Below are 25,203 nucleotides of genomic sequence, written 5' to 3'. Positions count from 1 at the left end.
CTATTGACCATATGCAATAGGAAATCCTCTGGAAATGTGCTGTCCTACATGGTAACCCCTAGCCACATGTGGCTATTTAAATAAAAAGTAATTAAAATTAAATAAAATGAAAATTCCTTTTGTCAATCACGCTAGTCACCTTTCAATGCTCCATAATTTTATGTGGCTACTGTCTTATCAGAACAAATAAAAAAAATTCCATTATAGTGAAAGTTCCATTGAATAGTACTATTCTAGAAATTTTAAAACGGCTTTGGGAAGATATATTTTTAAATCAGAAGGGGTCTGTTTGACTAGCTTTGTATTCTAACTAAACTTCAACTTTGAGAGAGTCCAATAATCTGTATTCCCAAGTGTCTCTGGGCAAAACTTAGACATGGAAAAGGAGCTTCATTGTCCAGCAGATGAAACATTTAGTCAGACGTGCTCATGCACAGCCAGTGACCGGTGTGGAAAGAACCATTCCTCCAAGGACTCCAGGCAGGCCTAGTGTTCCAGGGACGCTGCCAGCACCTCGCTGGATCAAGCCATTATGTCTAATGCCATTCAATACCATCCCTTTGCGTTTGATGTCTAAAACAGAAGACTGAAATTTGAAGAGAAGGAAGGGCTTGGGATGCCAAAAGCACCCCAGACTATAGCTTTATGCACAACCTTTAGAGAGAAATCTGTTAATGCTCCCTTCTTCAAAATGTCATATACCTTCAGGTAATTTCTTCCTAACGTAACTAAGTCACAATGATTTTGGCCAATACAGCTTAACTTTTTTGAGATTCTGTTGCTGGAGAACCTTCTTCCCTCCTTGGAGAGGTAAAATTTTCCTGTCTCTGCCTTAGAAAATAAAACGGTTCATAGGCAAGAACAAAAATCGTATCTTCCATTTTATTTTTTGATTAAGTTCACTTATTTTGTGGGGGTAAGACTTTCTTTCCTTTGGATCTTCAGGGTATTGGCCCTGTGAATGTGTGCCCATTTCTCCACTATTTGACAGTCCCACTGAGCCAATCTTCTAGCAAGACTGAAAACAGACCATGGTTCTCATGTCTAGAACAGCTGTCATCAGAAGAGCCGAGGGGGAGACCATTAGGCAGCCTCACATTTTCCAACTCAACAGGTGGACATGGGATTTTTACGTTCTTTGGGGATTGAACTCCCAGTCACCATCATCTCCCTCAGCCTTTCAGGGTAAGTATTTCCAATCCCTTAGAGATTTTCTTAGGAGAGACTCCAAACGACAATGGTCCTTCTGTGATGGACTGAGGAGAGCTGGTGGAGGATGCAGGTAGGCGGGAAGTTAGGCTGGGAGGAGAGGTGCTGGGATGGGAGGTTGGGTTTCCTGACAAGTGACCGAGTAGAGAGAGAAGGCGCGGAGGGGCAGAGGTAAGAACAACGTGGAAAGGACGGAAAACGCGAAGAGTGGCGCCCTGGCAGACCTGGGGCGGGGCAGAGTGGGAAGGGTCACGCCAGGACGTACCCGGCTGTGGGCCGGGGGAGGAAAGCCCGGAGGGACAGCAACGAACTTAGTGGGGGCTCCCGGACCCGAGCTCCGCCGATGAGGTCAGCGGGGCCTAGGCGCCGGGAGGAGGCCAGTAGAGCCCCCAGACACGAGTGTCGGGAGGCCAGCGGAGGGGCGGGACGGGACGGGAAATGGGACGGAGAGCAAGAGCTAGGGGAGGAGGGAAGAGGGGGCGTCGGCGCTGCAAGCCGGAGGCGGCCCGACAGGGATCGTTTCCTTCCGGAGAGGAGGCCGGCTCTGGACTGAGGCGCGGACGGGGGGCGTCCAAGGGCGGGTGACGGGGAAATACCGCGGCCCGCGCTTCCCTCCGGCTGGCAGCGGTGCCGCCTGCGGCTCCTCCTCCGGGCCAGCTCGGAGCCCGGCGGCGGGGGGAGCGGGAGGCGGGAGCGAGGGCGGGGGCTCGGGAAGAAGAGAGGAGGGAGGGCCCAGGAGCGCCAGTGACAGGGTGGCAGCCTAGGAGCGGACGCTTTGCCGCCGCCGCTGCTGCTCCTCCTCCTCCTGCAGCTCCTCTCGCTGCCGCCGCCGCCGCCACCGTCGCCGCCGGGAGAAGTTTCACTCCCGACCCTCGCTCGGAGCTCCGGCCCAGAGCCTGAGCGAGAGCCCAGCAGGCAGCTGCAGCCCGCGGCGGTCGAAGCGTCCGCGGCGCTCCGACCTCCAGCCGGTGTCGGCGCCTAGGCGGCGGGCTGCGGCCGGGGCTGGGGGCGCCAAGGCGGAGGAGGGGCGGGTGTGAGCCGCGGAACCCCCGTGCCGCGCCGCGGCAGCCCAGCGAGCGTCCGCGCCCGGGGCAGCCGCGATGGCTGTGCGCTCCCGCCGCCCGTGGATGAGCGTGGCATTAGGGCTGGTACTGGGCTTCACCGCCGCGTCCTGGCTCATCGCCCCCAGGGTGGCTGAGCTGAGCGAGAGGAAGAGACGCGGCTCCAGCCTCTGCTCCTACTACGGTCGCTCCGCGGCTGGCCCCGGCGCCGGCGCTCAGCAGCCGCTCCTCCAGCTCCAGTCCCGGCCACGGCAGGAGCAGTCGCCGCCCCCCGCGCGCCAGGAGCTCCAGGGGCCACCGCTGCCCGAGGCAGCCCCCGGGATCACCAGTTTTCGAAGCAGCCCCTGGCAGCAGCCACCTCTGCTGCAGCAGCGGCGGCGAGGACGTGAGCCTGAGGATGCGACGGGGCTTCCCGGTGCTCCAGCGGCCGAGGGGGAACCCGAGGAGGAGGACGGGGGCGCGGCTGGGCAGCGGAGAGGCGGCCGGCCAGGGAGTAGCCACAACGGCAGCGGGGACGGGGGCGCTGCCGCCCCGAGCGCCCGACCCCGGGACTTCCTATACGTGGGGGTGATGACCGCGCAGAAGTACCTGGGCAGCCGCGCGCTGGCCGCGCAGCGAACCTGGGCGCGTTTCATCCCCGGCCGCGTGGAGTTCTTTTCCAGCCAGCAGCCCCCCAACGCCGGCCAGCCCCCGCCACCCCTGCCTGTCATCGCGCTGCCGGGTGTGGACGACTCCTATCCTCCCCAGAAAAAGTCCTTCATGATGATCAAGTACATGCACGACCACTACCTGGACAAGTATGAGTGGTTCATGCGCGCCGACGACGATGTCTACATCAAAGGTGACCTCCCTGCGCCCGCTTTCCAGCCTGCCTGCCTCCCCGACTCCTTTCTCTGTAACCGGCCCTAGCCCCTGCCCAGCCCCTCCGCTGCTTCTCTGCCAGCACGTGCTCCCGGCTCCCACAGGCCCTGGCCCGCCCTCCCCACCCCTTGCATCCGCCGGTAATTGGTAGCCCGTTCCTGGTCTTCTGCAATCAGGACCCTTCTCACACCTGCCTGGCTTTATTCGCCTTCCTCACTTGCTGTTTTCGGTGCCGCCTCGCGCTTGTCCCTCAGTCTTTACCGTGTGGGAGAGGTTAGAAAAGGGACCTTAGAGCTAAACCAAAGGCCATTCCCACTCTGCCCTCCTCTGAAAGCCCCTGCTGATGGTAGTTTCCCCAATCGGTCCAGAGGGGCGTGGTCTTTGGTGCAGGAAGGGAAGACGGAGGATGCTGGCTACAACCAGTCTGGAGATCCAGTGTTCTTGCTTTGAATCTTGCTCTTTTGTTTAAACTGGATCTAGCGCACTTTTGGAACTGCTCAGATTGAGGAATCATCTTCGCTCTCCGGGACCCTTTTCTATGTGTTCCCTTCCCTTTGGCTTAACTCTCCACACACTGGGAGTCCCTGGCCATCCCCACCGCCCTAGCGCGCTGCTCCTTCCAGCCACTACAGTGCAGTACCAAGCCGTCCCTCATCCCCCTGCCACACCTCAATAAAACCCTGAGAGGATGGGCATATCGTAAGGAATTGGTGGTGGGGAAGAAGAGGAAAGCACCCACTGATAAGCCAGACCCCGGGAACAGCAGACCGTACTAGCACACACTAGTACTGGTTCCTTTCCAGTGCATTTTGGTGGCCGCGGTGATAAGCAGAGGCTGGAAGTTCTTCCCAGAACCACAGGCAGCAAGAAAAAACTTTTTTGTCAGTTTAAAAGAGGCGCAGTCTTTTTCCCGGAATGTGGGCGGCTCTGGACAGAGAATTTCTAAACTCAGCGGATCAAAGTTCTTTAGGTCAGAGAAGTGAATCTTTCCAGTCCAGCCAGTTGCAGAGATGGGGAGGAACGCAAGGGAAGCAGCAGGGTTGTACTGAATGAGGTTTCTCTGAGCGTTCCACATTTCCTAGCTTCTTGGTCAAAGGGGGGCAGCCCTTCCTTATTTTATGCCTCTACTCGTAGCCTTGTTGCTTTCTCCTGATTCAGATAGTACTTTTCACATAAGGCAAGAAAAACAAACAAAAAGCCAAACAATAAACCCTAACTGTCACATTTTGGCACAAGGAATTAGTGTAATCTCTTGGGTTTGGATTGGAAGGAGGGAAGTCACTCTAGAGTTGGTTGGAATAGAAAATACTGATAATTGGATACAAACATAAAGAATGGTCCCATTACATTTTTAACAGTGATATTTAGGATTGCCTCAAAGAAAAAAGCTTCCTCTACTTTAAGTTCCTTGTCTTGGATGTGTCAAAATTTCGAAGGTTTCCTGGCAGAAGTTTGCCACACTTTGCAGAGAATTTATAAAATGCATCAACAGCACCTACTTCTTTCATTTGTTTTAATAGTTTGAAAGATTGTCCTTCAGAACATTAAAATGACATATTATTTCAATTTCTATTAACGAAATGTGTTTTATATTAAGAACTCAATAATAGCTGAAACTCATTGAGATACAAGGGGCAAGGCGTGGGATCAAGATAATGACTGCAGATGCTGTGCTCATCAAAAATGGCAGTAAAGATGCTGACTAGGAATATGAAGAAGGTGACTCTACTTATTCCAGTGTATCACTTAGAATACCAAGTGCTTCTGAACTGTTTTACCTGCAAAATTTTATTTTTAAAAGTTTTTTTCCTGAACTTGCAAACTACAAGTGAAACCAATTACACTAATTTTTGGCAAACTTTTTCTTCTAAAAAGGTGCCTTCTCAAATTAAATTTCAAGACAGGGTTGATTCAAACACCCTCGAAAACTGGGTGGGTTGCATATGACTGAAGTTTAGTTAATGGCAAAACACTGAACTAAACCAATTATGAGTAAAAAATAATTAGTAGGTATCAACAGTCAGCCAAAACAATGCTAAATACCATTATATAATATTATTTTATATTCCTGGGAACTTTTCGTTACTTCAAATATACTGAGAAACCTGTCTTTACTTTCCTTGTCATTATTTCACCTTTTACAGAAAATTGGTGATTGTCAGAGCTGTTAAGGTTTTTCAGTGACCTTAACCAGAAGCTGATATAATTTCAATGTTTTAATAAATATGAATTAGTGTTTTCAAAATGATAGAATATTGGAAGAGGTTTTTTCTTCTGTTCAATTGTGTAAGACTGAGGAGTTTAAGCACAATGTTTAAGGTTCTGTCCCTTACCTTGTACATTATAAGTGATTACGAAATAAGGAGACATAGTAATTGTTGCCTTTCTTTTTGTAGGTGATAAGTTAGAAGAGTTTCTTAGATCACTAAACAGCAGTAAGCCTCTCTACCTGGGGCAGACTGGCCTGGGGAATATTGAAGAGCTTGGAAAGCTGGGACTGGAGCCTGGGGAGAACTTCTGTATGGGAGGACCTGGCATGATCTTTAGCCGAGAAGTTCTCAGGAGGATGGTGCCACATATTGGTGAATGCCTTAGAGAAATGTACACGACTCACGAGGATGTGGAAGTAGGAAGATGTGTTCGGCGTTTTGGTGGGACTCAGTGTGTCTGGTCTTATGAGGTAAGCCTTGAGCTGTGATGAAAATGTTCACATAGTACATGTATATGCCTTTTTATAATCTAGGGCAGCAATTCTATTCATTGTCTCTGTATCTGTATCTACTTGAAAGTGATAGTAGCAGCCCTTTGGGGATACAAGAGTGGGAGATAACTTTCTCATTAGGTGTCAGGGCCTGTCTGAGACTTTGTTATTAGCATGCCCCTTAACTTCAAGCAGTGGCCTATACTTACGGCCACATCTCTGGAACATTCTTATATCCTCCTCTGCTTGATTTATTGGTGCTTATATACATGTGAATCTATTTCTCTTCTCTAACAAGGGTGTAATTTTACTCCTCTCTTCAGCTGTAGCCTTTAGCATTTGGTAGTGTGCCTTTTTATTTTATTTTATTTTTGGTTAGGTGTGTAATGGCATCTCTTTGTTTTTAAATGGTTAAAATCTGAAGTTTCTTTGGATATTTTCCAGTGGAAATTTAACATATTTTTAAAGATATTAGAAAAGTAAACTAATAGTGTATCACTTATGGTAGATGTATTCACAAAATTCCCATCACTGTATTTCCTTAGGCATATAAAAGGAATGAGTTGTCTGAAAAAAAAAGCAGAAGTTTAAATGGTGTTCAGTAGCTGCTTAGTATTTTTGACAGATTCCCTAAAATTTGTTTATGTCTATTCTTATGCTATTTTCTGAAGAGGAACAATTATTTAAATAATCTTAGCTATTTATTTGTTGCTGTGATCATTTCTATGAAATACTTTGAGATTTTTTCCTTCAGAAATTGATTTTGAAATGTAATAACATTTTATTTAAAATACACTTCCTAATAGATAATTTTTATAGAAATTTATTTAACATTAAAATAATGTATTGTCTTTAGTATAGTTTGGTTTTCAAGTAGTTGGAATTTAGTATTATTTTAGCTACCGAGTGCACAGCTTTGTAAATTATATCTTAACTCCTTTGCTTATGTTTTCAAATTTTTCATGTCACTTAGTATAGAAGAAACATTTTATGGAAATATGTTCCCTGTGAAGTCACTGTATACACAGTTTAATTTGTTTTTCTTGTAAGTGTAGTCTCACTTTAGTTAATTTTGCTTTCTCTTTTATGCTTTATGGTATTTATACTTTGGGGACATATTTTATACATTACAGAAAGTAAAAATTATTAGTCATTTGAAATAGGCATGAAAATTTAAAATGATTATGTTGCTAATTTATTTTGATAATAAAATGGTAATTTGTAAAAACCATCCTACAACTACCCTTTAGGATAAAAATTTATGTAAAAACATTACAGTTTAGAGACAGGTCATCTAGAATAAACTCAATAAAATATTTCTTCCTTTGTTATAAAACAAAAGGCAAAAATATTTAATAAAGAGAACATACTCAGTTGATTTTGTTTACATACTGTTATTATTTTGCAGATATTTACTTTACATGGATAAGTAAAAACATATCATTTGTATGGATAAGTAAAAAAATCTCATCTGTAGTTAACAATATAGATGGGAAATTATTGTGTTTTATATGATACTTTATTACCTTAATATAATATATAAAATTTTAACCAAGATAGTGTTTAAACGTTCCTCTTTTCAAGTTCTCATTGATTCTGCTATGAAGGCCTAGTCTTTAGCTAGCATTCCATTCCTTCATGTTCAAGAGAGTAAGATATGCACAAAATTGGGAGCTCAAAAATTGATTTAATATTTTATTTATAATATAGGCCTTTGTCCTGGTTAAAGTGAAGAGAAGTTATATCATAGATGTGCACCCTGTCTGTTAGAATAAGTGCAATCTTAGATCCCTTTATTAACTGATGTAAGAGGAAACAAAAGAGATTCCAAGTCTTACAGGCTGTAACCTGGTGAATATAACACTTTCAGTAACTTTTCATAATACATTTGAATTTAGACTGACACTTGATCATCACTGACTTATGAATCTGTATAAAACTAAACTAATCATCTCAACATGTTTTCCTAGCATTAGAAAATGTTTTCTAGATAAGTACTGTTGACTTTATGTTTTTCTAAGCTATTATATAGAATTTACTTTGTTTTGGGATTTCAGTCTTTAAAGGAACTTTTTAAAATAGTATTAATTTAAAGAACGCATTGATTTAATTCTAATACAAAGTCTCAAAAGTCTTACGTAGAGAAGTGACGGTAAATTTTATTACCAAGAGATATGTGAAAAAGCATTGTTAGCAAAACTAGTGAAGATATATATACAAAGAAATGATATCTGAATTTTAATTCTAGAATGTGTTCTGTGTTTCATGAGACACCTAAGTAGGTAACTTGGGGCACAGCTAAACTGGGTATAACATTCACAGATGCCATACTTCACTTTCTAATTTGGATTTTATGTTAGTGGAAATGGTGTCCATGTATGATACTGTTCATATTATATAGAAAGATTGGTCTATTCTACTCCAGGTTGCCATTCTCAGTAAAGGTGAGATTTTACATCTGCTCATTAAAAAAGCTATGAAATTGATCATTACTTTTTTCCCATAGTTCTTTTTAAAAGCACTATCTGCAATAGAATTTTCGTAAAATTTTAAATTTCCTTTATCTATACCTTTCACAAATTTTAGAGTTTTTTTGTTTGTTTGTTTATCCTTCTAATAAAAGTTCTTTCAGAGTTGAGAGTCCTGTTAAGACAGCACGTTCATGATTTCTGAGTTTGAATAGATCAAATGTTCATGATAGAATGTCATCTTTTAAAAATGGTGAACACGCTTGCAGATCTTTTAAAAAGAGAATTGAAAGAATTATTAAATAAAATATATAATTGTTAGTTTTCCTTGAATATAAGTTATATTTTTTATAAAATCCAGGAATGAAGCTTCCAGTATTATTCTTAACTGCTAAACTGAAATTACTTTCTCTGTGTTTGTATGTACCATTAAAAATATATTGTAAAAGAGAAAGACAAAGAGAGAGAAAGGTGATGGGGGGATTTGAACTGGAGTTTGAGCCACCATTTTAACATTTACTAGTTTAATTGTCTTTCGCAGGTTACTTCTTTAAGTCTTGTGTAATTCAACTGAAAGTGGAGTTTGTAAGAATATTTATCTCATACATTTCAGGAAAGATTAGGTGAAATGATCCATGTAAAGCCCTTAGGGTAGTGTCTGGCACATGGTACATTTTCAATAGATGTTAGTTTTTATTGTTCTAATGTTATAGATATCACGTACTGTATTATACAATGTGGATTCCTATATTTCACGTAATAATTATTAGTAATGGATGGGTGATTCATTTATATCAAAAAGGTCAAAATAAAAAATGAATTCTCAGAGAGTTAAGCTGTTTTTGGTAAAGAATACGAAACCAGTATGTTGCAGTATTTTAGAAGTATGAGGAATTCAGCATTAGTGAAACTTACTGTGCAATATAGACACCTGTTTTAAAAATGCATTACAAATATTTGTTTCAGTCTTTACACCTAATATGTAGAAGATATATATAACTGAATTTGAGGATGTTGTGTGGAAAATATTACCTAACAAATTATTATTTAATATACATATGTAAAGAATCCCAAACAGATATACGTAAGGAAAAATATTACTGTATAGATTTCTAAATTGATTGCCAGAACAATGGCCGCCTTTTTTGAGTTTCTGTGGCATCTTCAGTAGGGAAGGAAGTGAATAGTCTCTCATTCTTCAGTCAACTCATGAACACCCAGGGGCTTGTCTCTCAAGGCAGCGGGAACCTCCTCCCAGTGTACCTCAGGTCTTTGAGGTAATGATCTGCAGCTTCCGGCCTTTCTCACAATAAGGCCCAGGTGGTCTGAGGAAGTCTGTCTTGCTTGTTGGTCTCTTGCTCTTTTTCTCTGTCTTTTCTGCTCACTTTTTCTATTTCCTTCCGCTTGAGTGATAAATTTCAAATGTATTTTGATATGTACTGCTTTTCATCAGGTTTCTAGTAAATTAATGTGCTCATAAAGGCCAACCTAGGCATCTTAAAAGATCACAGGATGTGCACCCAGACCGCAGTAGATCGCAGTTAGGGCTCCAACATGGCCTGACCTGTTCAGAATAAAGAGGCCTTTGGTTGAGAGTGAGCCTTACACAGACTGGTTCTTTGTGTGCCTGTGATCACTGGAGAGTCTAAATTGAGATTCTCCCTTTCCCACCTGGGATTGAGGCATCTTGTTTTAAGGCCATATGGCAGATGTTAATAATCAACAGACTTCATGGGTTATACCTCAAACTTTATAAGCAAAGATTACTAACTGAATGAAGCATGCATACTCATGAAGAAATCATTCTATTCTATTCACTCTGCAAGTGTTTGAATTTATTGGCCTCTCCTGTTGGCAAAGATCACACTTTTTGTTAAGCTCTATCTTGGCTACTGCTTTTCTAGAGCTGCAATCTGGCAGTTTGGGAGGCTGCATATGGCTCTTAAACATTGTTTGGCACATAGAGTATTTTAAGGTTTTTGTTTTTGTTTTTGTTTTTTGACATCTTTAGCAGAGGCAGGCAATCTACAGTTCCTTTCATGTCCTGTTATTGTCTGTGAGACTCTTCCTGCACGTTTATTTTCCCTTCCTGGCTTATGTAGGCATGAAAGTTTTGATCTTTTGAAATGGACAATCCACATATTGCAAGTTTCGTGATAATATTCTCTAGAAAATGAAGTGATTTTCCAGTGATACTGAGAGGTATATTTTAAATATTTTAATTTATGGAAGAGTTAATATGTCACAAATTTGGCCATTAAAATTGTATTATTATGTAACATAGTTACATTTTGTTATAGATATGTTTTTAGTAAATAACAAAAATATTCTCACTGTTAAAAATTATTTATACATCCATGTTCATTTTGTGTATTAGCAGAACTGAAAGTTTTGTTTTTTGATTTTGTTTTTAACAAGATCACTTATATTCAAATCATAAAATAATTTTAATTCTGATGGTTATTCTCTCTTTGAAGGAGTTTTGCATTTCTTCTAAGAGTCAGCTTAAGAATAGTTTGTGTTTATCATTTTAATGTTTGCACTAAAATAGAGCCAAAGAAGATATCAGTTTCATTCAATTAAATGTTATTTCAAAGACAACAGAGTTCTATGTTGGTAAAAATATTTCTCTGTAGTTTTAAAAATTATTTCATAAGACTAACTAGATTTTTATTAGATTTCTTAAAGTGATAATTTTACACTAGAATGTTTTATGTTCAATCTTAGTTCCTTAAAGTCTGTAAACACCCTAGGAAATTACATTATTTCACAAAAGGATATGTTGTGGCAGTGTTTTCCTGAGCTTGTAAGTAGTATCAGAAAGCTGTACCATAAGAAACTGAACTATCAATAAGTTCTTAATAACAAATTTTTAAGATTAAAATATCTGTGTTATTCTTACAGGGCTGCTGCACATCCTTCTTAGCTTCCTATTCCATATACATTTCCCTCTTTTTTTTTTTTTTTTTTTTTTGACACAGAGTTTCACTCTTGTCGTCTAGGCTGGAGTGCAATGGTATGATCTTGGCTCACTGCAACCTCCCCTGCCCAGGTTCAAGTGATTCTCCTGCCTCAGCCTCCCGAGTAGCTGGTATTACAGACATGCACCACCACGCCCAGCTAACTTTATATTTTTTTAGTAGAGATGGGGTTTCTCTATGCTGGTCAGGCTGGCCTCGAACTCCCGACCTCAGGTGATCTGCCTGCCTTGGCCTCCCAAAGTGATGGGATTACAGGCATGAGCCACTGCACCCGGCCAAATTTCCCTCTTTTCTAATGTTGATTTTACTCAATCATGAACATGTTTATGTCCCCAAAGTATATTCATATATATGAAAAATATAAAGCAGGGATTTTTATTTAAAATTCAGTCTTTCAAAATCTTTTCTTGGTCTGATTCAGTCACAATTTAGTTTTTAACTTTACTAAAAGTAGTAAGCTTCTCACACCTACTCTTCCCACTCCCATCCCACTTGTCAGATGAAATCATCATGCATTGATTTTGTAAAACTTCTTTTCTTCCACACTGTTTTCTTCATTATACAAAATAAAATTGCATTCTGAGTTGATGGAAAAGCATGATATGGTAAGCATTGTAGGCTTGGATAGTTCATTTTTATCACTAACTGATGTCTTATCACCTAAATTGTGACAATTTATGCTTTCCAAGAAGATGATTTCCTACAATTATGAAAAATGTTAAGTTTGGAAGATGCCTGCAGGCAATTTGAAGTAAGCTCTATGATAACAAAAATACTCATATTAATTTAAAATCTTTGAATATTCTTTCTCTTTAATTGATCACAAACATTCTAACGTCCTGAAATAATTCCAGGTCAGTTTCCTACTTTCCCTTTCTTTGTCTTGGTCTCCAAAAAGCTATGCTTTGGGAAACATTTATTTTAGTCTCTTTTCTATCTAGTAAATGATGCTGAAATTACAGAGAAATATATTCTATTATATAAATATATTACATTTAAGTTTTATTATAGCATGTTATTTTTGCACAAAGATATAGCTGTTAATCAGGCGTTTCAGTTAAAAAATTCATTGAAATTAGAAACAAAATCAGCTTACTGCGTTACATGAGTAATTATTTGATATTATTGAACCACAAGAAAACCTACATAAACTGAAAAATTGAGGAGCTGCAGTTCTTCACATTTCTAATGTTGTCTGTCTTAAATACTGTCCTAACCATTAAACAACATTCTAGTTGAGGCTTAACTACATATAAATCAGTTTGAGTCATGATATGTGTTTAAAGATACTCTATCTTGGAAACTATATAACAAGTTTCTAAGTTAACTGAATCAAAATAACATGTTTTTAAAAAATAAGTAGGCACAATTTTGGAAGTAACAGATGAACGAAATGCATTTATTAATTTTTTGAGATTTAAAAAGTTTTACTCAACCTTTGTAATTTTGAAAGCTATGCTCATCATTCTTCACAGTCAGTGGTATCTGAACATCTCATTATCTCTTTCAATTTCATTAATTTTTATTGCAAAGCTATTTGTTTATTTGTAGAGTTTCTGTGTCTCTAAAAGTGGTGATTTAAAGAAATATACATATTAATATAAATATCGTATAGTAAAATAAAAATAAAATGTGAAGAAATAAGAGAAAAGTGTGCAGAAAATTTGATAAAACCATAAAGATACATGTTGAGTTCCTGTTTTCCTGGCATGAAAGAGAACTGTAACTTCTTTTGATACTGAGACCTGAGAAATCTCCCACGGAGAACAGAAGGAAGTTGTGAGGGATGTAGCGGATCACATCCTTAGCACCACTTCTATAGGTAGAATAGCATGGTTTAATTTGGATGTTCCTTAATAATTCCCTCAATAGAAGCCAGGGCTACAGCTCAAAAGGGCAAATCTACAAAAGAAATTCAACTTAGAGACAATGCAGTTATGGTCATAGTGTACTATTATTTGGTTCCTTGCTTGATTTTATTGTAAAATTTAGAATACTCTTCAAAGAGCCCTTCAAGGCTGTTATGTCTCACTCAAATGTTTTATATTAGGTTGTCCAACAGGAAGTCTGAGATATGCATATTCTCTGGTGAGAACCCAGAGTGTGGCTATTCTGTTGTTGATTAACGGCAGATCTATAGTTGTGCTTTGCTAATCAGGAGGGGGGTAGATATTAAATATACCCACCACAGATGAAGGAAACCAACCAGCTAAGGACAGGATGGCCCCCTAAACTGAGCACAGAAGAGGTTCAGAGAATTCCAAACAGCTTGGCTTAGAAATGTGGTCACCTAGCTACTGAGATGATTATTTAAAAGGTCTGTTTTTATAATAATAATTTAATTTTAAGGTAAAATTTTCATGTAAAAATTAAAATATGAAAAAATAGGCATTTTAATTAAAACAGTATGTTTTAATCTGATATCCTATTATACAGAAATAAATGTTATATGAAGTAAGGATATTTAATATACATGAGTATCTCATAAAATATGAAAAATTATGGTGTTAAAATAAATTGAAAATGTTCTGCCTTAGACTTCAGTCATTTCACATCTTATATACCTAAATGATTTTGTTTGCTCAAATGTATTTAATAAGCAGTTTTTATCAGCGGTAAACAACACACATGCCTTCCTTGTCTTCATGGAGTGCACAGGGAGGAGGAGTCAGGCTTCCCACTGATTTCTTGGTTTCAAACCTAATATAGAGTTGGGTTTCTCGTCGCTGACATCCTTCTAAAATTTTTTTTTCATTATAGTTCATGAAATATCTCTAGTTGGGTCCAACTTTGGTACCTCTCTCAGAACTAGGACCAGATTGTTCTTATTTGAGTTTTCTTAAGTAAGCTTCTTCTTTTATTTGTGTATCTATCCCTTGAAGAGGAGAAAAATAAAGACATTTTTATTAATTTTCTTGTATATTAATATATTTTATGCCTGTTGAATCACACAAATAACTAGGATTTTGTATTTTAAGTCGAGCACTAGATTACTTGGCTTCTTATGCTAATTTTGCCATTTACCAGCTGTGTGGCCTTACACAAGTTATGTAACCTCTCTGTGCCTTAGTTTCCTTATCTAGCTACAATGGGTCAGACCTCATATCTGAGGTACATTGTTTCTAAGACCCCCATGGATACTAAAATCCATGGATGCTAAAGTTCCTTACATAAAATAGTGTAGAACAATAGGCCTTCTATATCTTTGGATGTGGGTTCCACATCCAAGATATCCAAAGATATAGACAGCCTGTTGTAGTAACAGTACGTACTCCCTAGAGCTGTTATGAAGATTAAATGAGTCAATGCAAATACCAGCATTCAGAGTAATGTCTCACAGTGTTAAGCATTTAGGATAATGGCTACAACTACTAGCTATTTTTGCAGAAGCAGAAAGGCATAAAATAGTGCCAACCATACAAAGCTGTTGTGAGGCATAAAAAGGTCAGTGTATTAGAAGCCCTTAGAATAATGCTTGCCACACAATAAATTCTGCATAAAGGTTAACTGTTATTAATATTTTCCAGCTTATAATGTTTATATTATTTGTTCCTCTCATGGGAGTGGGATAATGTTGATTGTATAGAGTTTCATTGCTATTTCTTTTTGTGTGGTGGACTTTGCTGTAATAGGGAAGGTGTTCATTCAGGGTGGTTCCTGATAGCACAATAGAATTTTCAATGGACTTTGAAAACTTCTGATGCTGGACTCCCCCACCCCCTTCATCCATTATGTAAAAATCTCTTACAGGTGAGACCTGCAGCATGGGCAGTGTTTAAAACTTCTCAGGTGACTCTAATTTGGCTTCCGGGTATAGACGATTGTGTAAATTTGTTTTATCAATTTCCCATATTCAAATATCTAGTCTATTTTAAAACTATTTGTTAAAAATTGGTTTTGCTTTGTTTTCCTTTGGGGAATCACAGGATAATAATGAACATTTCTGCCCTTCCGTTCTTGTCTGGCCTGTTACTGAACTAATCACTGGACTTTAAGACAGTGGCTACAAAGCCATCACTCATAACTGTATGTTTTCTCATGATCTGATTTTCATGATTCATATATTAATTACCTTTTTCTTAAAAAATATCCAAGGTTGATTTTAAAACATTCTCATAAAGCTATATTTTACCTGTCCAAAGCTTAAGGTTTATAGTTTTGTTTATGTATTACATCTCAGCAATGCATAGTAAGAGAGTTCTTATAATATAGGTGGGGTGTCTACATTGGCTTAATTGCTTTAACATTGACTTAAATAATTTCATCTCTGATGGTAAAAGGTATCAGAATGACATATGTGATTTAAGTGTAATTTTTTAGATTTTTTAAAAGCTTAAATGGGTAATTTTGATTCTATTCCATCACTCTCAACAAATAGTTTTGAGCCCACTGCTAGAGGTGACTGCTATGATGGAGAAAAGTACAGGATACACAGGAATGTAGGGAAGAAATGCCTGAGGAGAACAGGAAAATGCTTCCCCCAAACTGGAAGTAACACATAGGGGCAATGCCAGGTGAGTGGGGATGCATGGGCAGGCAAAGACCTTAAGAATTTATTCTGCTAATGTATTTTTTAGAAGGTAAAATCATGATTCTTGCAAAAATATACGCATTGAAGGTCTTATTTATTTCATCAGTTAATAAAGAAATAATATGTTACCAACTGTTCAGAGAATAACTCAAAGATAGTTACACATATCAGTATTAGAGAATGCTGGGATAAATGTACAAATAGATGCAAAGGTAGGAAAACTGTTAATATTTATAAGGTGTTGTCAACTAATCAATTGCATTTCAGTGGACATAGTTGGTGTATTAGTCTTTTCTCACACTGCTGATGGAGAGATACCTGAGACTGGGTAAATCATAAACAAAAAGAGGTTTAATGGACTCACAGTTCCATGTGGCTGGGGAGGCCTCACAGTCATGGAGGAAGGCAAAAGGTACATCTTACATAGCAGCAGGCATGACAGACAATGAGAACCAAGTGAAAGGGGTTTTCCCGTATGAAACCATGAGATCTCCTGAGACTTATTCACTACCATGAGAACAGTATGGGGGAAACTGCCCCCATGATTCAGTTATCTCCCACGGGTCCCTCCCACAACACATGGGAATTATAGGAGCTACAATTCAATATGAAATTTGGGTGGGGACAAAGCCCAAACCGTATCAGTAGGCATTCTGTCAACAACACTGCTTTGTATAACTATAATAAAACATTTTTATTCTTATATATTAGTAAGTTATCGTTGTATATGTATATATAAGGCAAAAAGTGATGTAATGATTTTTCATACAATGTGGAGTGATTAACTCAAGCTAATTAACCTATTCATCACCTCAAATATTTTACTTGTTTTCTAAAGAGAACATTCAAGATTTAGTTATGTTGAAATGTACAGTACTCAAGTATTAGCCATATTTACCATGCTGTGCAACAGATTCAATTTAAAAAACAAACTTATTCTTTCTATCTAATTGAGTCTTTTTAATCTTTGATTGTCATCCTCCTATTTACCCCACCTGAAGTCCCTGGTAACCACCATTCTACTCTCTGCATCTATGCGTTCATTTGCTTTAGATTCCACACAGAAGTGAGGACATGTGGTACAGTGGGCCCCCGCCAATCCACAAGAAATAGGTTTCTTTTTTGGTTTGTTTGTTTGTTTTTTAAGACAAAGTCTTACTCTGTCGCTCAGGCTAGAGTGCATTGGTGCGCGATCTTGGCTCACTGCGACCTCCGCCTCCCAAGTTCAAGCGATTCTCCTGCGTCAGCCTCCTGAGTAGCTGAGATTACAGGCATGTGCCAGCATGCCTGGCTAATTTTTGTATTTTTGGTAGAGATGGGGTTTTGCCATGTTGGGCAGACTGGTCTTGAGCTCCTGATCTTGTGATCCACCCACCTTGGCCTCTCAAAGTGCTGGGATTACAGTTGTGAGCTACTGTGCTCAGCCAAGGAATTGGTTTCAAGACCCCTGGTGGATTCCTGAAACCCTCTGTAGTACTGAACCCAGTTGCCATCAGTTGGAACGGTGTGATTTCTGATCATGGCTTCCATCCATAAAGTTAATGCCTTTCTATTATAACTAATATGTTTGTGATATAACTTATCACACCCTGTGGTTGTAACTTTTACAGTTTGAAGTGTTCAGTAAAACTAGTACTAATTTCTTTCTCCTTCTTTGCAATTTCATGGATGTAAGTGTCATTCTTACATTAGACCTTAGCAATCCCCCCATATGATTTTTTTTTATTTTTATTTAAGATTGTGTTTCACTCTGTCACCCAGGCTGAAATGCAGTGGTACAATCACGACCCTCTGCAACCTCGACTTCCTGGGCTCCGGTGATCCTCCAACCTCAGCCTCCCAAGCAGCTGAGACTTCAGGCATGCACCACCATGCCCATCTAATTTTTTAATTTTTTTGTAGTGACGTGGCTTTGCCACGTTGTCCAGGCTGATCTCCAACTCCTGAGCTCAAGTCATCTGCCCACATTGGCTTCCCAAATTGTTGAGATTATAGGCGTGAACCATTGTGCATGGCCGATTTTTTTTCTTAAATCCAGAACTTTTACTCTTTCGCTCCTAGGAGACATTATATGGTTTCTCTTTGGCATACCAAAATTGCCAGCATCAACTCTTCTTGCACTTTGGGGCCATTATTAAGTAAAACAAGTACTATGCACAAGCACTATGATACCTTGACACAAGCAGTATGATGCTTTGAACATAAGCACTGTGATACTTTTGACAGTCAGTCTGAGAAGCAAGGTGGCTACTGAGTGACCGCTAGGCAGGTAGCATCTACAGCAGAGATCCACTAGGTAAAGAGATGATTTATGTCCTGGGCAGAATAGAACAAGATGACTTAAGATTTTATCACTCTATCAGAACAGTGTGCAATTTAAAACATATGAATTGTTTATTTCTAGAATTTTTCATTTAATATTTTTAGACCAGAGATGACTACAGGTGACTGAAACCACCCACAGAAAGTGAAATGGTGGATTAGGGAGGACTACTGTATTTGTCTTTTTGTGCTTGCTTATTGCATTAGCATAATGTTTTCCAATTCCATCCATGTTGTCACAGATGAGAGAATTTCTTCTATTTTTACTTTAAAACATTTTTATTTTTAATTTGTATGGTATATGTTGTATATATTAATACAGTACACGTGATTTTTTGATATAGGCATACAATGCCGATATCAACTCAGGGTGATCAGGGTATCTGTCATCTCAGGCCTTTTATTATTTCTTTGTGTTAAGAACATTCCAATGTTACTGTTTCAGTTATTTTAAAATACACAATAAACTGTTTTCATCTACAGTCACCCTATTGTGCTACCAAATACTAGATCTTACTCATTCTATCTAATTATGTTTTTGTACCCATTAACCATTACCACTTTAACACCATCTACCTACCCCCAGCCTCTGGCAACCATCATTCTACTCTGCATCTTCATGAGTTGTTGTTTTAATTCTCACATATGAGTGAGAACATGTAAAATTTGTCTTTCTGTATCTGGCTCATTTCACTTAACATAACGCCCTCTTGTTCTATCCATGTTGTTGCAAATGAAACAAGGATTTCATTCTTGTTTATGGCTGAACAGTACTCCGTTGTGTATATGTAGCACATTTGCTTTATCTGTTCATCCACTGATGGATACATAGATTGATCCCATATCTTGGCTATTGTGGGTAATGCTATAATGAACATGGGTATGCAAATATCTCTCCAATGGACTAATATCATTTGCCTTTGGATATATAACCAAAAGTGAAAATGCTGGATCATATGGTAGTTCTATTTTTATTTTGGGGCGAACCCCCATATTGTTTTTCATAATGGCTATTATAATTTACATTCTCACCAAAAGTGTACAAGGGTTCTCTTTTCTCCACATTCCTACCAACACTTGTTATTTTTCATCTTTTGGTAATAGTCACTCTAACAGGCATGAGGTGATATCTCATTTCAATTTACATTTCCCTGATGATTAGTGGTGTCTTAACATTTTTTTTCATGTATCTGTTAGCCATTTGTATGTCTTTTCAAAATGTCAGTTCAGGTCCTTTGCCCATTTCTTAATCGTATTCCTTGTTTTCTTTCTGTAGAATTGTTTGAATTCCTTATATATTTTGGTTATCGATCTCTTACTAGATGTGTGGTTTATAATCACTTTCACCCATTGTATAGGTCGTTTCCTTACTCTGTTAGCTGTTTCCTATGTTGTGCAGTAATCAGTTATTCTTAGAATAACCTGGAGTAACATAATTGGTCTAGAGTGGTGCCATGCATAGTATTGTTAAAAATCTCTCTGGGTGATTCTAATGAGCAGTCATGTGGGAAAATCAGTTCTGTAGATAATGGGGAGCTTTGAAGAGTTCTGAGTAGGTGAGCACTGTGATCAGATTACCTCTTAATGGCTGGAGCATAGAAGGATGTACTGGAGGTTTTTGTTCTTAGGGATTGTGACAAATGACAGCTATTTCCCAAGATCCAGGGAGAGATGAATTTTAAGTCATAGTGGAAATGGAAGTGAGGAGATGGACTTAAGAGCTAAGGAGGAAAGAGAATTTGCAGAACTAGTGATTGGTTAGATATGCAGTAGAGGAATGGAAGAATTTTTAAGATGATGCCTAGGATTTGGATGATGATAATATTCCTAGAGATAGGGTATAAGAGAGGAAAAAGAAACTTAGGTGGTTGGTGTGTTTGAGCCATTGGGAAAGCGTGAAGAAGAATGAGTTTTGTTTGTGAACATTGAGTTTCATTCATTATTCATTTACTCAACATATACTTATCGAACATCTAATATACCAGGCTCTGTTCCAAGTTCTGAGGTTATAGCAGTCAACAAAATAGACAAACTTCCCTAACTTATTTTATAATGGGAAAGACAATATATAAGCAGGGGAAATGAATGCAGGATGGTAGGTGTGCAGTTTTAAATAGGGTGGTTAGATGGGCCTCACTGAGAAAATGATATTTGAGCTATGCAGATGTCTGAGGGAGAAGCTTTTCTGCAGGGAAGAGTAGGTGGACAAGTCCCTAGGGAAACACAATTGGCAGGTCAAGAACTAGGCAGAAGGCAAGGGAAACTAGAATTAAAGAAGGTACTTTGTGAGAGTAGTAAAAGGGAATGAGAGAGGAAAAATCATGGGAGTTGAGGGCAGATATCATGTATGGCTTTGCAGCCCTTTGTGAAAACTTTTTAGTGGAAAAGTAAGGATCACCTAGTTGAATAACTTTCCCAGATTAGGCAGGCAGGGGTACAAAATCATTTTGAGTATTATCAGACTTCATAAATGCATTTGTTTTAAGTAAATTCTATTCATGGGTAAAGTAGTTAATATTTAAAATTAAAAAGAAATTGTATCACAGCCATAGAATTAAAAAGTTTAATTTGTTTAAAATTTGATTTATTAAACTTAGTAATTTGTTTTAAATTATTTAAAATTTAAATTCTATTTAGTGATTTGAACTAAATCACTAATATAAAATGGTTTAAACACTAAAAAGCATAAAAATACATATAATGAAAAATCAATTTCTGTTCTTCTTCCTAGAGAGCTTCCCCCAAACCCCTACTAACCACTCTTTTTTATATTTCCATAGTTTCTCTCAAACATTAGACAACTTGATACATACGTTACCTCCTCTACCCTCAATTTTTGTTTATCTCAAGAGGTCGTATATTACTCACATTGTTCTGAATGCTTTTAAAATTAGAATTAATGGCCAGGCACAGTGGCTCATGCCCATAATCCCAGCACTTTAGGAGGCCAAGGTGGGTGGATCGCGAGGTCAAGAGATTGAAACCATCCTGGCCAACATGATGGAACCCTGTCTCTACTAAAATTACAAAAATTAGCCAGGCGTGGTGGCATGCGCCTGTAGTCCCAGCTACTCAGGAGGCTGAGGCAGGAGAATTGCTTGAACCTGGGAGGCAGAGGTTGCAGTGAGCTGAGATCATGCCACTGCACTCCATCCTGGTGACAGAATGAGACTCCATCTAAAAAAAAAAAAAAAAAAGAATTAACTTTCTGTAGTTATTCTTATGCCAGTACCTAGATATAATCCTTATTCTTTTTTTTTTTTTTACTTTAATGCTGCCCAGCATTTCAAACCAATTGAATTATTTTTTTAAGAGAGGTGCACACAGTTCTGTGAGAGCAAGAGGAAAATGCACTGCATAGCATCCTCCAATTAACTCACAAATTCCCAACCTTTTTAGACTACTAAAATTTTTTTAAAAGAAGAGCAAATTCCTCGAATAATGATTACCCCTCTTTAATATGTCTCATTTGTGTATTCTACATTTACTGAATATCTCTTGGGAAAGACATACTTTTCTGGATGGTGGGATAGGTGAGTTCTCTGTCCTTGTGGAATTTATATTTTCATGGAGGGAGATATGAAATAAACAAATAAACAAATAGATAATCACAAACTCTGAGAAAAAATGAGCTAGATGATGCTGGAAGGATTAAATGTGGAGGCCACTTCAGATTATTTCACCAGGGAAGGCTTCTGGGAAGAGGTGACATTTGAGTCCAGAAGCAAAGCATAAGAATGAACCTGGGAAGAGTTGAATACCCAGACTAAGGCCTTACTGAGATGTGTGTAGAATTGGTTATGGGCTAATGTGGTTGATATATAAACATTCAGGCAGAAATGACACAAGAATAAGGTTCCAGAGAGGCAGGAGCCAGCTGATGGAAGAGATGTTTAGTAAGAGAAATGGGAAGGCTTGAAAGATTTTAAACAGCTGAGTGATCTGCCTTGTTTATAACTTCATGTTCTTTTTCAAGTTGTATTTTTCAGTTGACAAAAATTGAATATTTCTGTAGTGTACAACATGGTTTTGGTATATGTATACATTATGGAATGGCTGAATTAAGCTAATTAGCGTGCATTAACTTGCACACTCATATTTTTGTGGTGAGAATACTTAAAATCTACTATTTTAGTTGTTTTCAAGTATACAGTATATTGTTAACTATAATAATCACAATGTACAATAGCTCTCTTGAACTTATTTCTCTTATCTAACTGTAATTTTCTATCCTTTGATCAACATCTCCCAATTTTCCATTCCCCAAGCTCTGGTAACCACCATTCTACTCTCTGCTTCTGTGAGTTCACCACTTTTTTTTTTTTAAAGAAATATTTAGTGTGATCTGAAAGGTACAAATTGTAATATTAAAACACATTTTAGGTATTCTTGAATATTTCTTATACTAATGTGTGTGTGTATATGTGTGTGTGCATGTATATATATGCATTTATATAAGGCGTTTATCACTGCATAAGATTGTGAGGGCAGTTATGGAGATTATTACTAAATGGCTAGTAAGAGGCTAATGGGCATAAAGCATAATACATCTCCAGTTGTACATTTGAGTTTCTATGTATTTTATGTGATTTACCAGACCTTGAATGCAATATATTCTGTCATTGAAAGTTTCTGAATTAGGAGTACAAAACAAATTTGGGGCCATTAAAGCATATAGCATGGAACTTGATCACACATTTTTATCTGGTCATGAACCAAAGTACTTTTTATTTCCCTTGAAAATTCAGTTTAGATGGCCAACTTATCGACTATTTACATGATATTATTTGTCAAGCCCACAGGTTATTTTTGTAATATAGAATCATTTAATAAAATTTCCATCTAAAATATCTTTACTCTGGTGTGCCAAATCTCTTTAAGATATATGTCTCATTTTGTGAAACGAGTTTAGATTTATGAACATATAGTTTTATTTTGTGTCTTAATTAATTGAGTGGTAGGTGCTTTTACTGTAAATAGACTGAGAGAGCATAACCTTGGATTAACAATTTAAAATGGAAATCCATGATCATTGATTTTCCACCCATATAATTGGTTAAGATTCATGTGATTCCCCTATGGTTGTTTAAAATTCTGCATTTCTCATATTTGACCTTCATCTTGTTTTGATTTCCCCTTTTTTAAAAAAATCTTAAAGATTTATGTGGTTATGGTAAATCAAATTTTATCAAGAATGTCTTCTGACTTTGGAAAGTCTATAAAAGATTTATCACAGTCAAATAACTTTTGTTATTCAGCATTTGCTCTTCTGATGACATATTTTATGGTTTTGTTTGTGAGTGTTTTTTTCATTAGTTATAATCATATAGTTGATAAATACTCTTGTTGGTATACATATTTGTTACCATAATATTTATATATTCAATTCAGTAACTTCTGCATGTAGATTGTGTAACACCTGGTCAAGTATATAAATACTTGTAAATTTATTGAAATTGATCTGTTATTTTATTTAAAGAGCATTTAACAGTGTACCACAAATTGGTTTTGCTGAAACCTAGGCAATCTAATGAATGATAGTGTATTAATAATAAAACAAACTTACTTGGAACAAACTATAAATATAGATATTTTCATGAGGTCCTGTAAGGCCCTGATTTATGTAAATTTTAGGATTCTGTTTTTTCCTTAACTAAGTTCTAATTTTTTTAAAATTTCAACTAAATTTTCATTTTATGTTCTTTATGCCTCTAATATTTCTTTGTTTTCTATTCTTCATATTGTTCAGTGCTATTAGCAGGTTCTATTTTGCCTCAATTCATTTTAGAAAGGGTTCATTTTCTGTTCAATACTACCACATTGCTCTGCAATTCTTGGACATTTTATGAATTTCTATTACATTTTTCTTAAAATAAAAAAACGAAAAAAAAACTTTTGACATTTTTAACAAATGGTCACACGAACTAAGTTTTGTGTTCAGAACACTGTGTTCATAGATTAAAAGATCAGCCTACCCAAAACCCTTAAACTATCCAAGCTTGTAAAACTTAAATTGCATATGAATTACACCAAATATCCATTTCATCAAGTATGTCATTTGCAGAATTGATTGAAACAGTTGATAACGAGTGAAATTGTGTTCATCAAATTTGGCAGACAACTGTAAAGTGTGTCTGTGAATAATTGAAGGAAATGCATTTCGTTGTTTTTCAGGTTTTATTGTATAGTGGCACTTATCAGTTTCATGTGTAAATAAGTAACAATACTGACAATTCCTGGTTATGTAAAACATTTACGCTTGTTTTTTTTTTTTTTTTTTTAAGAAACTGTACTTTCATTTTTTTTCCCAAAAGATTTGTGGTTGAACACATTACAGCAACATTTTTTTAAAGGATTGGAATGGTTAATCCCTTTCTTGTTTTCCGTTTCTCCATATTATTGTTAAATTCCAGTTTTTTTGTGTGTGTGAGTTTATAGGGTATCTAGTTGACCTAAAGCTCCCACAATTCCTAGGAAAAATGAATCAAGAATGATAATTTTATGTGATTCTTATTGGCCAATTCCTGTGGTTTTTAATCATAAATTTTAGAATAGTAGAAAATTATGAAAATACATTTTTAAAACTTTTAAGTTCAGGAGTACATGTGCAAGATGTGCATGGTTGTTACAAAGGTAAATGTGTGTCATGGGGGTTTGTTATACAGATTATTTCATCACTCAAGTATTAAGCTTAGTATCCATTAGTTATCTTTCCTGATCCTCCCTCTCCCCACCCTCTACCCTGTGAAAGGCTCCAGTACTCCACTGATGATTAGAGTGAGAAAATAAATTTTTTATTAGTTCACATTTGTCATTTTTTCAATAGAATATAATTTACATGGCTTGACCAAATTAATCTAGAACTGTATCCAGTAGTTTCTATTTTTAAATAAACAAGTTTTTTAATTTAACAGTTTGGTGGATAACGCTGGTATCATTTTGTACAGCTGCTTTGATTAACTTTGTTTCTTTTGGATGCTATATTTACAGCTGAAGTAAATTTAGGTGAGTCTCTGCATCATTTTAACACTTAAGGTATCATGTAACTTGTGGAGGAAATGGCAGTTGG

At 37.8% G+C, this 25,203-nt stretch overlaps 1 protein-coding gene across 1 annotated transcript in view; it reads left to right on the top strand.

Annotated features, from left to right (window-relative positions):
• Nucleotides 1–1,954: 1,954 nt before the first annotated feature.
• Nucleotides 1,955–25,203, top strand: part of CHSY3 (chondroitin sulfate synthase 3) — a 286,560-nt gene continuing 263,311 nt past the window's right edge. Inside the window, exons 1-2 of the mRNA XM_023196872.2 lie at nt 1,955–3,111; nt 5,528–5,811. Of these exons, the coding sequence (XP_023052640.1) occupies nt 2,310–3,111; nt 5,528–5,811 (1,086 nt within the window). The 5' untranslated portion in view covers nt 1,955–2,309. The remainder of the gene's footprint in view (nt 3,112–5,527; nt 5,812–25,203) is intronic.

This window comes from Piliocolobus tephrosceles, chromosome 4, assembly GCF_002776525.5.
Source record: "Piliocolobus tephrosceles isolate RC106 chromosome 4, ASM277652v3, whole genome shotgun sequence".
In the NCBI taxonomy this organism is placed as follows: Eukaryota; Metazoa; Chordata; class Mammalia; order Primates; family Cercopithecidae; genus Piliocolobus; species Piliocolobus tephrosceles.
This window is presented reverse-complemented; position numbering and strand designations above follow the sequence as displayed.